General features: G+C 31.5%; 1 protein-coding gene across 1 annotated transcript; it reads left to right on the top strand.

Moving 5' to 3' along the window:
* Positions 1 to 11,809: 11,809 nt before the first annotated feature.
* Positions 11,810 to 12,391, top strand: LOC144561828 (uncharacterized). The gene has a single exon (XM_078310928.1). It carries the CDS (start codon positions 12,048 to 12,050, stop codon positions 12,264 to 12,266), a length of 219 nt encoding a protein of 72 aa, XP_078167054.1. The 5' UTR covers positions 11,810 to 12,047; the 3' UTR covers positions 12,267 to 12,391.
* The last annotated feature ends 377 nt before the right edge of the window (positions 12,392 to 12,768 follow it).

Genomic DNA, 12,768 nt, shown 5'->3' with positions numbered 1-12,768 from the left:
CCTGTCATTTAGAATGTGAATTTTACGAAATTAAGTATGAACATAGATTCAATTGTTCTGAAAGCTTGTGGCTCTTAGACAAACTGATGAATAATTTCCAGTGGTTCTGTTCAAATAATTGGACTTTGCACCATTGCAAATCTTATATTATTGTGAATTTCCAATTGTGCAAACCATATCGACTTTTTAGGCAATAAATCGTTTATTTCTCTTTCAATGGCAACTGGTTCTGGTCTTTACATAAGTGCTCCAATTCACTGACAAAAACATAGATGATTTTTTTTTTAAAGAAAGGCGTAAGCCCGTTTCATTGCCATGAAACATAGAGGAAAAACATAGATGATCTACTATGGTTAGACTCTTTAAAAAAAAAAAAAAAATTTATAAGGTTCCAATAATTTATCTACTATGGATAGTCCCTTTTTTGTGAATTTTCTACACACATCAAAATGTTGATTAGCTTTTAATTATATTTATGTACTTACCTGAGGTTAAATTTTCTTGCAGGGCAATTCTGCTCAAAATTATCAATTGATTGAAAGATTAAAAGAAGCTTATCAAGTTATGAAAGCGAATTTAGATATAGTTCACGGGCAATTGACTGATGTCAGTTTTATCTCTGCATGCAGTTAGCTGCTGCTTTTACTTTATCAGCTTACGGCTTAGTTAAAACAAGTTATATGCTTGTTTGTCTTCATTTTTTATTTTTTTTTATTTTGTTATTTTGCTTTGTTTTATTTTGCCTATCTCAATGTAAAGTTGTAATATCCTTAGAAAATTGCTCTTTGATATAGTTAACAAGCCTCTTTTATCTTGTCTATACAATCGAGATTAATTATTCGTAGCAAGTACATAACAATTTTCATTTTCATTGTTTCTGTTGACTATATATAGACTGTCCATGTATATATGACATGAATGCTTTTGTTGAAATTTTCTCTGCTTTGGCTCATACAATCACAAATGATATGGTCAGATATGTTCATTATTTCTGTTGACCTAGAGATTGTCCATTTATGTTCATTGGTAATTTGGGGGATTGTGTTTGTCTGAAATTTGGGGCTGTTTTAGGTTTCTGTTAAATAATTTTGTCAGGTAATTGATGAACTCTAAACCAATTAGTCCTGGTTGTTTAATCTAGGCCGTTGTTGGGTTGAAAAGGAACTGATGTCATTGAATGTTGATTACCAATTTTTTGGGATTGAATTGTATATGTTAGGTTTAGGTGAGTCCCTTCAGTTTTTCAGGTTGAATGCTTTAGTTTCTTCCCTCTTCTTTTCACCTCCATGTTTATCTTCTCTATTCACAAGGTGAATGCTTTAGAAACACGATGAAGGAAGGAGAAGGAAGAAGAAACTCGAGTAAAATGGTTGGATGTGTGATGTGTCTGCTCGACGTCTATTTATTCAAGGAGATGGGGAATTGGGGACTCCAGTCGCAAAAATCATTTTGTTGACTAATTTTCCAAGAAGAATAATTCTAGCATATGTTTTAAAACTAATTTTATATTTTTAGTGATTTTATATTACATTCATTTGAAACTTTTAAAAATCTATATTTTTAATTTGTAAATTGTAGGTGAGGTGTGTGTTTAATTTGAGTTAACTTGAAATTCAATTTATAGTCCATCAAAATACTGTCAAAACTCGACGAATAAAACCTTCATAATATTTAACTTGCGGCTAAATATTTTATTTTGTCAAACTCGATGCTCCTCTTATTAAATTAAATAATTAAAAAGCGTTTACAGATTTAGTTTTTGAAGTTTAAATATATTTTTTAAATATTAAATAGATTCACCATAAAATTTGAATGTACATTAAATTTTTATTGTTCCTCTTTTTCGTAGTCAGTAATCACTTGGAACTTTTGATTTCAATTTTGTAACAAATCAGCTGTCAATTTCTTTTCTACATTATATTTTCTTTGCAATGGAATCAATTGAAAAAATACATTCTTTTTCTATCTTTTAATAGTTTTGTAAGAGGAAACAAGACAGATTATTTAAGGTTAATTTTTTCCTTCGTTTATACTTTCATGTTCTTTTACGCAATATTAAAAATGGGATCGACTAACAGTGCCCGAAGTAGTCCCCTATCTGTCCCCCGCACTAAAAGACAAAAAAAATAGTTAAACTACCACCAAAGAGCAAGATTAATGTTATTTTTATTAATAGTCAAAACGTATAGTATTCATACCTACGAATTTATAGTATTCATACTTATTATCAGAATCATTCGTCATATGTAAACACAAGCTGGAGAGGACCAGTAACGACCAGGGGGACCGCTGACGTCTTGTGACAGCCTGGATTGGGGACTGCAATCGTCTGAAAGCGACATTTGCCAAGATTGGGGACCACTACAGGAAATCTATATATTATTCATATCTAAATAAAGAAGTATTCATATCTAAACAAATGAAGTATTCATACTGACAATTACGAAGTATTCATACATGTTTGAAATAATTTATACAATTTAAAATTCAAAGTCAGATTTATCTCTCTCACCCCACCTCTTCCAAGAAGTATTCATACTGACGATTACGAAGTATTCATACATGTTCGAAATAATTTATACAATTCAAAATTCATTGTCAGATTCATCTCTCTCACCCCACCTCTTCCAAGAAGTATTCATATCTAACATGAAGTATGCATATCTAACAAATGAATTATTCATATCTAACTAATGAAGTACTCAATATCTAACAAATGAAATATTCATATATATAACTAAAGGAGGGTTCAAATGCACCCAAATTTTTGTGCACCCAAATACTCCCTATCTTTCAAATCTTTTTTCTCCATTTTCAAAGTCTGAATAGTCAATCAGAACCGTTAGATGCGATCTATATATTAAGATGTGCTTGGATACCAAATTTTACATTTTTTTGGAATTTTTTTACTATTTATTAAACCACTTTGAAAATCGCTGATCCAATGGTCCAGAAAATGTAAAATCAGCGATTTTCAAAGTGGCTTAATAAATAGTAAAAAAGTACCAAAAAATTTAAAATTTGGTATCCAATCACATCTTAATATATAGATCGCATCTAACGGTTCGGATTGACTATTCGGACTTTGAAAACGGAGAAAAAAGATTTGAAAGATAGGGTGCATTTGGGTGCACAAAAATTTGGATGCATTTGAACCCTCCTCGTATAACTATTCATATCTAACAAATGAAGTATTCACACATGACACTAACAATATTCACACCTATCCAGATTGGGACCAAGAAATATTCTCAACAGACTAGTATGCATATCTAAAACAATGAAGTATTCATATCTAACTAAAGAATTATTCATACTGACGATTACGAAGTATTCATACATGTTCGAAATAATTTATACAATTCAAAATTCAAAGTCAGATTCATCTCTCTCATCCCACCTCTTCCAAGAAGTATTCATATGTAACATGAAGTATGCTTATCTAACAACTGAAGTATTCATATCTAACTAATAAAATATTCATATCTAACTAATAAAGTATTCATATGTTGCACTGTGACAACCTTCGATGGGCTAGCATGGACCCCCTCCAATGGTGCACCACGCTCTCCCCGCTGAATCTCAACGGTGCACCACTCTCTCCTCGTTTGATCGCGACGGTGCACCACGCTCTCCTCGCCGGATCTCCACGGTGCACCACGCTCTCCTTGTCGGATCTCCACGGTGCACCACGCCGAGAAAGAGAAGAGGTAGAGGCCGTGAAGGACATGAAGAGGCGGAGGCCGTGAAGGCCGTGAAGAGCGTGAATATGATTTTGCTTTTTTTATCGGAAGAGAGAGAGGAGTCAAGCACAATTGACTTTGCATATTAATGATAATAGGTTGTTAGGGGGACTAATAAAGGACTAATCAGCGGGGACTAAAATCTTTACTCATTAAAAATTAGCTATTGCTATAAAATACTAATTTAGCCAAAAAATAATAATAATAATTGCACTTTTGTTATCTACATAGTGGGCAACAAATAGAGGTGTCAATGATACCCTTTTAGTCGTTTACCCAACCCATTCCGTATTCGATAAGGCGGGTATGAGTAAGGTTTTTTTTTCGTTAGCTTATTGGGTATGGATATGGGTAATAATTTCTTTTCGTTAGCTAAACGGATGAGGGTACGGATAAAAGCTATTTCATATCCGTTACCCTATAGGGTAATTATATAAAATATAATAATATGGTAATGTTTGAGGTGAGCAATAATTAGTGAGTACTTTTGTTATTTAGTATATTGTTTTTATTGTAAGAAAAATATTAAACATATTATTTTTATTTGTATGTCTTGTTCTTTAATTTAATAATTAAATTTTTTGGAAGATATATTTTTGTTTTTGAATCGTCTTGTTTTATAAAAAAAAAATACAATTTAGTTGAAATTTATTACACATTTATTTTTATTTTTATTAGTAATATCATTGCATATGTGCGGAATAAATGAATTTTGATGTTCTATTTGTAAAATATAATAAAATTAATTATTATAGTGGTATTATTCGTTATTCACTCGCTACCGTTTCGTTAACCAATAATTTTAACGAGTAAGAATATGGTAGAATAAAGTCAAATTTTAATAAATAAGGATAGAATATGAATAAGATTATTCTTAATGAGTATAGATATAAAAATGCTTCCACACTATCCGTACCCATCGACACCTCTAGCAACAAACCAATATTTAGTCGTTACCCAAACTTGTCCTTTACTAAAAAAAAGTAAAAATGAAAAAAGAGAGTGTGACTTGGCATTAAAGGGATCATGTCTATTTACTTGTTTCCATTAAGACAACAAACAAATCTTGGTCACTTTCAGGACACGATCAAATAATTTTATCAAAATGAAGTAAAATATTGATAGCGTGTATCATCTTTTGCATCTTATACGTGTCCCATGTTCAAAAAGTCATGCCTATGCGACCCTACATTGGTACTTGTCAACATCATTGCAAATTCTTTCTTTTATTTTATTATATCTGTATTTATGGGGAAAGCAGTCAATAATCACGGGAATTGATACTATTGATTTTTTATTATTATTATTTTTTTTTTTTTGCAACGTGGCCCGGAGTTCACATGAATTTCAACCAACTAAACACGAGTTGCATATTACATAAGGCGAGTTAGGCTGGGTTGCTATGGATAGCATAGTGGCCTCTATGCTATGGCTCAATATTCGAGTTTTTAAAATTCAAACGGTCGATCCGAACCGTTCATCTTATTCTTCATATTAATATCTGTTTGGAGACAAAATTTTACATTTTTCTGAATTTTTTTACTATTTATTAAGTATTTTACAAAATTGTTGATCCAACGGTGGCTGCGCAAAACAGTAAAACCGTTGGATTAGCGATTTTCAAAGTGGCTTAATAAATACTAAAAAAATTCAGAAAAATATAAAATTTGGTCTCCAAGCAGATATTAATATGGAGAATAAGATGAATGGTTCGGATCGACCGTTTGGATTATGAAAACTCGAATATTGAGCCGTAGCATAGAGGCCACTATGCTATCCATAGCACCCCAGCCTAACTCTACATAAGGCCGTTAACGAGCCGAACCGAGTCGAATTACATAAATTTTGAACTATGGTCGTGTGTTAGGAGGAGCTAAGTCGGAGCTGCAGAGCATCTCCAACAGTGATTGCTTATGGATTGCTTATGTTGATGTGTTAATTATTTTTGTAATTGCTGGGTTGTATGGCTATTGCTTATTTAGCAATTGTTGGAAATAATTGTTTAATAAGAAATCATTTTCTAAAGATGAGTTGGCCAAATGTTTAATTCTCAATTGTTTGGTTGATTGCAACAATGTAAGAGTGGATTGCTTAATTTTTAAAATTTTCATAATTGCTAATTTAGCAATTAATTTCAATTGCTGAATTGGAGATGCTCTCTCGTTAACAATTCGTTTGTATTGTGAACCGCATATAGATTATATAGTTTCATCAATTTGATATTGTGAGTCACTAAGAGCATCTACATCCCTAAAACTCAAAAGGATTTTTAAATAACTGTTAACTACTTTTTAGAAATTATAGTTTTTAAAGTTTCTAACTCTCACATTCCTGAAACTTATTTTAGAGTTTCTATTAAGCCACATCAGCAACAAATTAAAAAGGAGAAACAATTTGAGCCAATCATTTGGCCAACATAGAGTTTATAAACAGTTTCTTAATAAGAAATTTTTCTGCATAATTTCTAAATAAGAAACTCTCCCACATCCCTGAAACTGGATTAGAAACTGTCACGTCAGATTAGAAACTCTAATAGTTTCAGGGATGTAAATGCTCTAATAAATCATAAAATAGAAACAAATTTCATTTTTTTTTCTTGCCACAAACTTTATCATCGCATAACTCGTTAACAAAGACATGTGTTCTTTTGTGTGTAAGGTTATTTGTTTGAAATTCATATGAAAAAAAGTCTGTAATTGTAATATCAGAAATTAAAAAATGAGATTAGATGGTTTGTCCTCCAACACTATCATTTCGAAAAAAAAATTATTATATGAGTGAAAAAAATAGGAAAAGAGTTGATAAATAATTTTACCTTTTTGAAGGTTGGCAGATTACAATCTATTGATTAAAAAAAATGTTATTTACAAAAAATTATAATGTTAAACACCTCCGCAGTTAATATTTACATGTTTTATCTTATTCTGGTAACGAGTTGACAATTTAGTCCAGCACGATCGAGCTGATGTCAAGTGAATCACAAACTACGTACGATTTTCTTTAATTTGTAGGTTCCAAAGACACGGTCATGGGTGGCTATGCAGTGTGCCATAAGATTCAGATCCATCGATCTTCAATAGTAACACTACCCCTTTTATCTAGCGCATTAAATCTCATGTTTTCCAAAATTTCTCACGCTACTCTCGTAAGTCCAAGTTGGGTGGGTGGGTTTTTTTAAAAAAAAACTCTACCTTATCCGTTTCATACCCGTGCCCATCTCGGGTAGGGGTAACGGGTACCTCGGGTAGGGTTCGGGTTTTTTTTTTACAGTGTCGTACGAATATTATTACGTGTTTATAATTTGATTTTTAAAATCTGAATAAAATTTGGAATTTGATTGTTAGCTCATCATAAAATTATTAGAATTTTAATGGTTAAAAATAAAAATAATTTGCTGGAAGGCTAAACGTTTTTTAAATTGATTAAAATTTAATACGTGCCCTATCTAAATAATTAAAAACACATTTACAATTTTAATTTTTAATTTGAATAATATTTTTCAAAAATATGTACAACAAGTTCATACATGAATATATACTAGTATCATACCCGTGTGTTACAACGGGGACATATTATAAGAAACAAATATATCAATGAAAATAATAATTATCTAAAAATTAAAACACATGTTAATAGAAAATTTATATGATTATGTATTTTTAATTAACTTTAATCGTGATCTCTCATAACAATTTGATGATGTGATGATTCTTTATTTTTAAGTACCAATGATATCAAATAATAGGTCGATTCGAATCTAATATCAAATATCATACAACAATTCAATATCAACATATAATATGATATCAAAAAATATAAATAAAAAGTGTTATCGTTTGTATGTATAGGATATATAGAGTTAGGCTGGGGTGCTATGGATAGCATAGTGGCCTCCCGTGCTACGGCTCAATATTCGAGTTTTCAAAATCCAAACGGTCGATCCGAACCGTTCATATTATTCTCCATATTAATATCTGCTTGGAGACCAAATTTTACATTTTTCTGATTTTTTTTACTATTTATTAAGTATTTTACAAAATTGTTGATCCAACGGTGGCTGCACAAAACAGTAAAACCGTTGGATTAGCGATTTTCAAAGTGGCTTAATAAATAGTAAAAAAATTCAGAAAAATGTAAAATTTGGTCTCCAAGCAGATATTAATATGGAGAATAAGATGAACGGTTCGGATCGACCGTTTGGATTTTGAAAACTCGAATATTGAGCCGTAGCATAGAGGCCACTATGCTATCCATAGCACCCCAGCCTAACTCGAATATATATATATATATATACACACACACATATTATAAGAAAAATATATATTCACACACATGTTCCAATTTATATTATTTTTTGTTTCCAATTTAGAATACACACACACACACACATTGATATATTATATATTGGAAATATATTCTAAATTGCCCACACCAATATGTATAGAAAGAAAGAAAGAAAAATATGGAAATTAAAAAAAAATGATTTCCATTGTGATTCGTATAGAAACGAAGAAGTAAGGAAACAATAAATAAGAAAATAGAAGGTGGAGTCTTCTCAATTGAAGATGAGAAATATGAAAATAAAGGAATAAGGAAACAAAAAAATATATCCCTAAATTTCAGAATTTGTTCATTTTAAATTGTAAGGTATCGTGTGGCAGCACATGTGGTGGGTATGTTTTTAACTAAATTTAGACTTCTATACATAAAAGATATGCATTTAATCAAAAGAAGACAAATTATGTAATTGGAGAGCTGAGATCAAATCCGAAGTTTCATCTCTCAATCGTAGCCGTTAGCGGATCGGACACCCAACGTGCTTAATAATAGAATGGAGATACACGTGCAGTCACAAAAAATATGAAAAAAAAAATTGAATTTGGGGGGAATTTTGAAAAATTCAAATTCAAAAAAAAAAAACAGGTAAACGAGTATGGTACACGGGTAAACGGGTTCGGGCACGGGTGGCGGGTACGCCCGTAACGGGCGGCGGGTACAACGGGCGGGTACGGGTATTAGCGGGTACGGGTATTGGCGGGTACGGGTATGTGCGGGTTTTTTTCAAAAAAGGTGGATCCGGGTCATCTCATACCCGTATCCCTGTACCCGTTTATACCCGGCCTCGGGTACGGATACTCCGGGCAGCGGGTACGAACAGACCGGGTTCGGATAACCCGCTACGGATTTTAGCAAACCTCTAGCTAGTACGAAGTACGAACTGTAATGAAAATGTTAATTCAGACATAAACATATTATCAATATCTCATGACAAGGATTGGCCAGAATAATTTTTCATTGGCAATGAACGTACAACTTCAAAATTCGTATGGCTATGGAGGCTTCAACATGATCGAGAGGGGCTCTGGGCAACCACAATTATATCCGACAGCTCTTCAACATCTCTGAGGCGGTGCAACTACGTGAAAATCAACACCTATTAACCTTCAAAAAAAAAATAATAATAACCTTCAGAAAATCAACACCTATCTTAATTTTTTTTTTCTGAAACAACCAACGGAGTTGTTATCCTTCTTCTCGTGCTCAATCAAATGGACAGTGTCACTTTGGAACAAATGGAGATGGACGACCACGCATTATTATTTACTTGCTCTTCGGCCTATACACTGAAATTTTTAAAAATACTCTAAAATAAAATAAAATAAATCAAAAGACCACTGATTTGTGAGAATTCTATATTTATCCGGGTCGCAATGTAAATGACGGACCCATTTTTTGAGAGCCGCCATTTGTCATTGCTTTGTCATTGCGACCCGTAAAAACAAAAAAATTTCAATTGTTTTGCTGAGTTTTTTTTATTGATTTGTTGAATAATTCTCAAAAATAAAAATAACAAGTAATAATTTGAATTATTAGAAAAAAAAAATATCAAAGAAAATAGATAAAATATCTTATAATTTAGATGTACTAGAAAGACTCCGAAATATTTTTTAAGTATGATTTTTTTTCAGCTGTAAAAAAAAATTTAATTTATTTCTGGTATGTTACTAAAAAAAATGTTTGGAATTTGAATTATTGATTCCGGTTAAATATGTTATTGTGATATTTTTAGTATATTCAAATTCTAAGATACTTCATTTATTTTTAAAATAAATAAATGATTTGCTATCATTACAAAATATCAAATTTTTTTTTTTTTTTAAATAGATGAAATAGGGCAGAATTATATGAAGCGGAGGTGATAGCAATAGGGCAGAAGATACATAGCATATATAGATTAGCTGTGTCAGGTGGCAATCATAGCATCATACTATATGTTTGATAGCTATCCATAATAAAGCTCATCAGCAAATATGAGAAAATTAATTTTCTTAGTCAAATTTTATATAATTAACAATGTTATCTATCTTTGCATATAAGACATTGTTAATTATATAAAATGTAACATGTGAATCAATGTATTAATTGTTGTAACGACTCCGATGTAATAATTGTATTAATAGTTGTAACATGTGGATCAATGTATTAATCGCTGTAACGACTCCGATGTAATTCTACTCATTGCCTATAAGACTGTACAAAATCGTTCAAACACGTAATTTTCTTATAATTTGCTCACTAATTACTCGTTTTAATTCGCTCATTTACAATTAAAGTTGACTAATTCGTTTAATAAATAAGCTGAGTTTGAGTACATCTTAACTCGCTTATTAACAACTCAAGTTATACAAAATTCTTCACAATAAATCTCATGTCATTCGAAATGACTTCTAAGCTGCTGTTTGAATTGTTTGTTTTGTTAGTTGTTTTGTTAGTTGTTTTGTTAATTATATTTGAATTATTTGTGTTTAAATAAATTCTTTCTAAACAATTTGAATTGTTTGTGTTTATATAAACTTTTAGTAGCATATAACTATAACTAAAGAAATTGACTAGTCAAACGAGTTATAAATGAGTTGTGAACCAACTTGAGTTGATTTTACAGCTCGTTATTGTCATTTCAACTCGAATTAACTTGCTCATTAATTAAATAAGCTAAATATGAGTTAGAAATTACTCGCTGAAACTCAGCTCATTTTCATTTACAGCCCTTGCATTGCATATTATCTGAATTCGGAAACCAATCGGGTTTTTTCTTTAACCAAATCAGTAGGTGTATATAACTGTACGCCGGTCAAGTGCAAAAGGCCGAAAAGGCTTCCAAGTAATTTAAAAGCTCTCTACTAAACGGGCCGAAAGCACTTAACACCCTGAATGGGCTTTTTAAAAGTTCGATTTAAATACAGTCCAATTAAATCAACTCAATTTTTTCAAAAAAGAGCTCTCAACTAAACAGCTTATTCCCTCATTAGTAACTTGGCAAAAAAAAAAAAGAGAACTTGTTGAAAACATCTATTCATATCATGCTTTAGTCATTGTAAAATATCTAATTTACCCATATAAGTTTGCCAGGAAATTCAGTTTTGAGTCATTTTTATCTAGTGGTAGCATCTATATTTGTTATTGCAGTCCAATTTTAAATCAGGGGTGACAGTTTCATTCCAATTTCAAATGATAAGTAATCTCATAAAGAGAAAGATTTCTCAGATGTATGAGATTTTTTTTTTTAATTATTTCTGAACCCCAAAAACAATCAATTTAATTGCATAAGTGTATCACTTTTGAAATTAATTTTAAATTAATTTAAGTTATTTCTATTATAATTTTATTTTAGTTTTATAAATATAGATGCTCTAAAGTATTTTGTGTGCGACTGTGCGTCAATTCAAAGCAAGTGCCAAGGACTAAACAAATTAATAAAAGAGCAATTCCAAAATGTAGTTATCAACAAATGAAGCATGGAATCTCCTTTTCTTCACACGGTTTACTGATCTTTTGGCAATCAATCCTTCTTTCAATTCATTCCTGTTCTTTTTTCCTTTTCCCTTTTATACTGTTTTCTCTTGGATTGATGTGGCATCAACTGGAGAAATTAAGACAGCAATGGCATCCAAATTTATCACTTTAGGCCTTCTCCACAACTTTAAAAAGATCTCTTGCTTCTTAATTTTCTTACCATTTGTTCATACAAACACCCCTCATCAATACCCTCCATATAAATTATAACATAATTAATTGGTACCCCCCCTCTCATTTCCTTCCTCTCTAGTTTCTTAGCCATGAAGCATGGCATGGCATTCCTTGCCTCTTCATACCACTAATTAAGAACCTCCGCATATAAGCCATAGTGGGTCCACCATAGTCAAGTCATCATACATAATTCCATCCATCATATTTTTTTTTCACCGAAGGAGAGAAAAGCAACATAGGGATTTAACAATATCTGAACCACATACAACAAGGAAAATGTCTCCATCGACAGATTGGGGCCCGATAGTCGTGGCGGTGATATTGTTCATACTGTTGTCGCCAGGACTGCTATTCCAACTTCCTGCACATCATCGAGTGATCGAATTTGGCAACATGGGCACGAGTGGCATGTCTATTCTTGTTCATGCTATCCTTTTCTTTTGTTTATTGACTATACTTGTTGTGGCTATCGGTATTCATATACATGCCGCTTGATATTGATTGTGATTTACATATAATATTTAGAGAGAGAGAGAGGATGAAGCGTTTCTTTTGTTGCTATTAATCTTGTAACTGCATGTGTATCGATCTTTCCCCATAAGCAAAAACTGTTTGCCTTATATTTGGTTGTGGCACCTCAAAATTAATTAAGTTATTTGGATTTATGGAGTAATCGTTTTGGATATGACATGATTATGTTCTAGACTATTCTCACATTATAGTTCCATACCGTCATGCTTTTAGCTAGAAACTATATTATGAAAATGAAAAAGAAAATATTATATCCACATAATAATTAACTGATTATGTATATCCAGCTGATCTCTGTGTCTAAGCAACTGGTGTTTTCTGTTTTCTGTTTCATTCATCTATATCGATCCTTATTTTCACAGGAACATCAGGTTCAATACATTACTCAACTTTGTTAAATTTATTAAAATTCATTAAATTTTATTAAAATTTTGGATCAGTTTATTCTTCCTCGTTGGTTATTTAA

Source organism: Carex rostrata, chromosome 11 (assembly GCF_964058835.1).
Source record: "Carex rostrata chromosome 11, lpCarRost1.2, whole genome shotgun sequence".
NCBI lineage: Eukaryota > Viridiplantae > Streptophyta > Magnoliopsida > Poales > Cyperaceae > Carex > Carex rostrata.
This window is presented reverse-complemented; position numbering and strand designations above follow the sequence as displayed.

Coding starts and splice junctions, on each gene's coding strand:
- LOC144561828 (XM_078310928.1), top strand. CDS start 12,048: ATGTCTCCATCGACAGATTGGGGCCCGATAGTCGTGGCGGTGATATTG.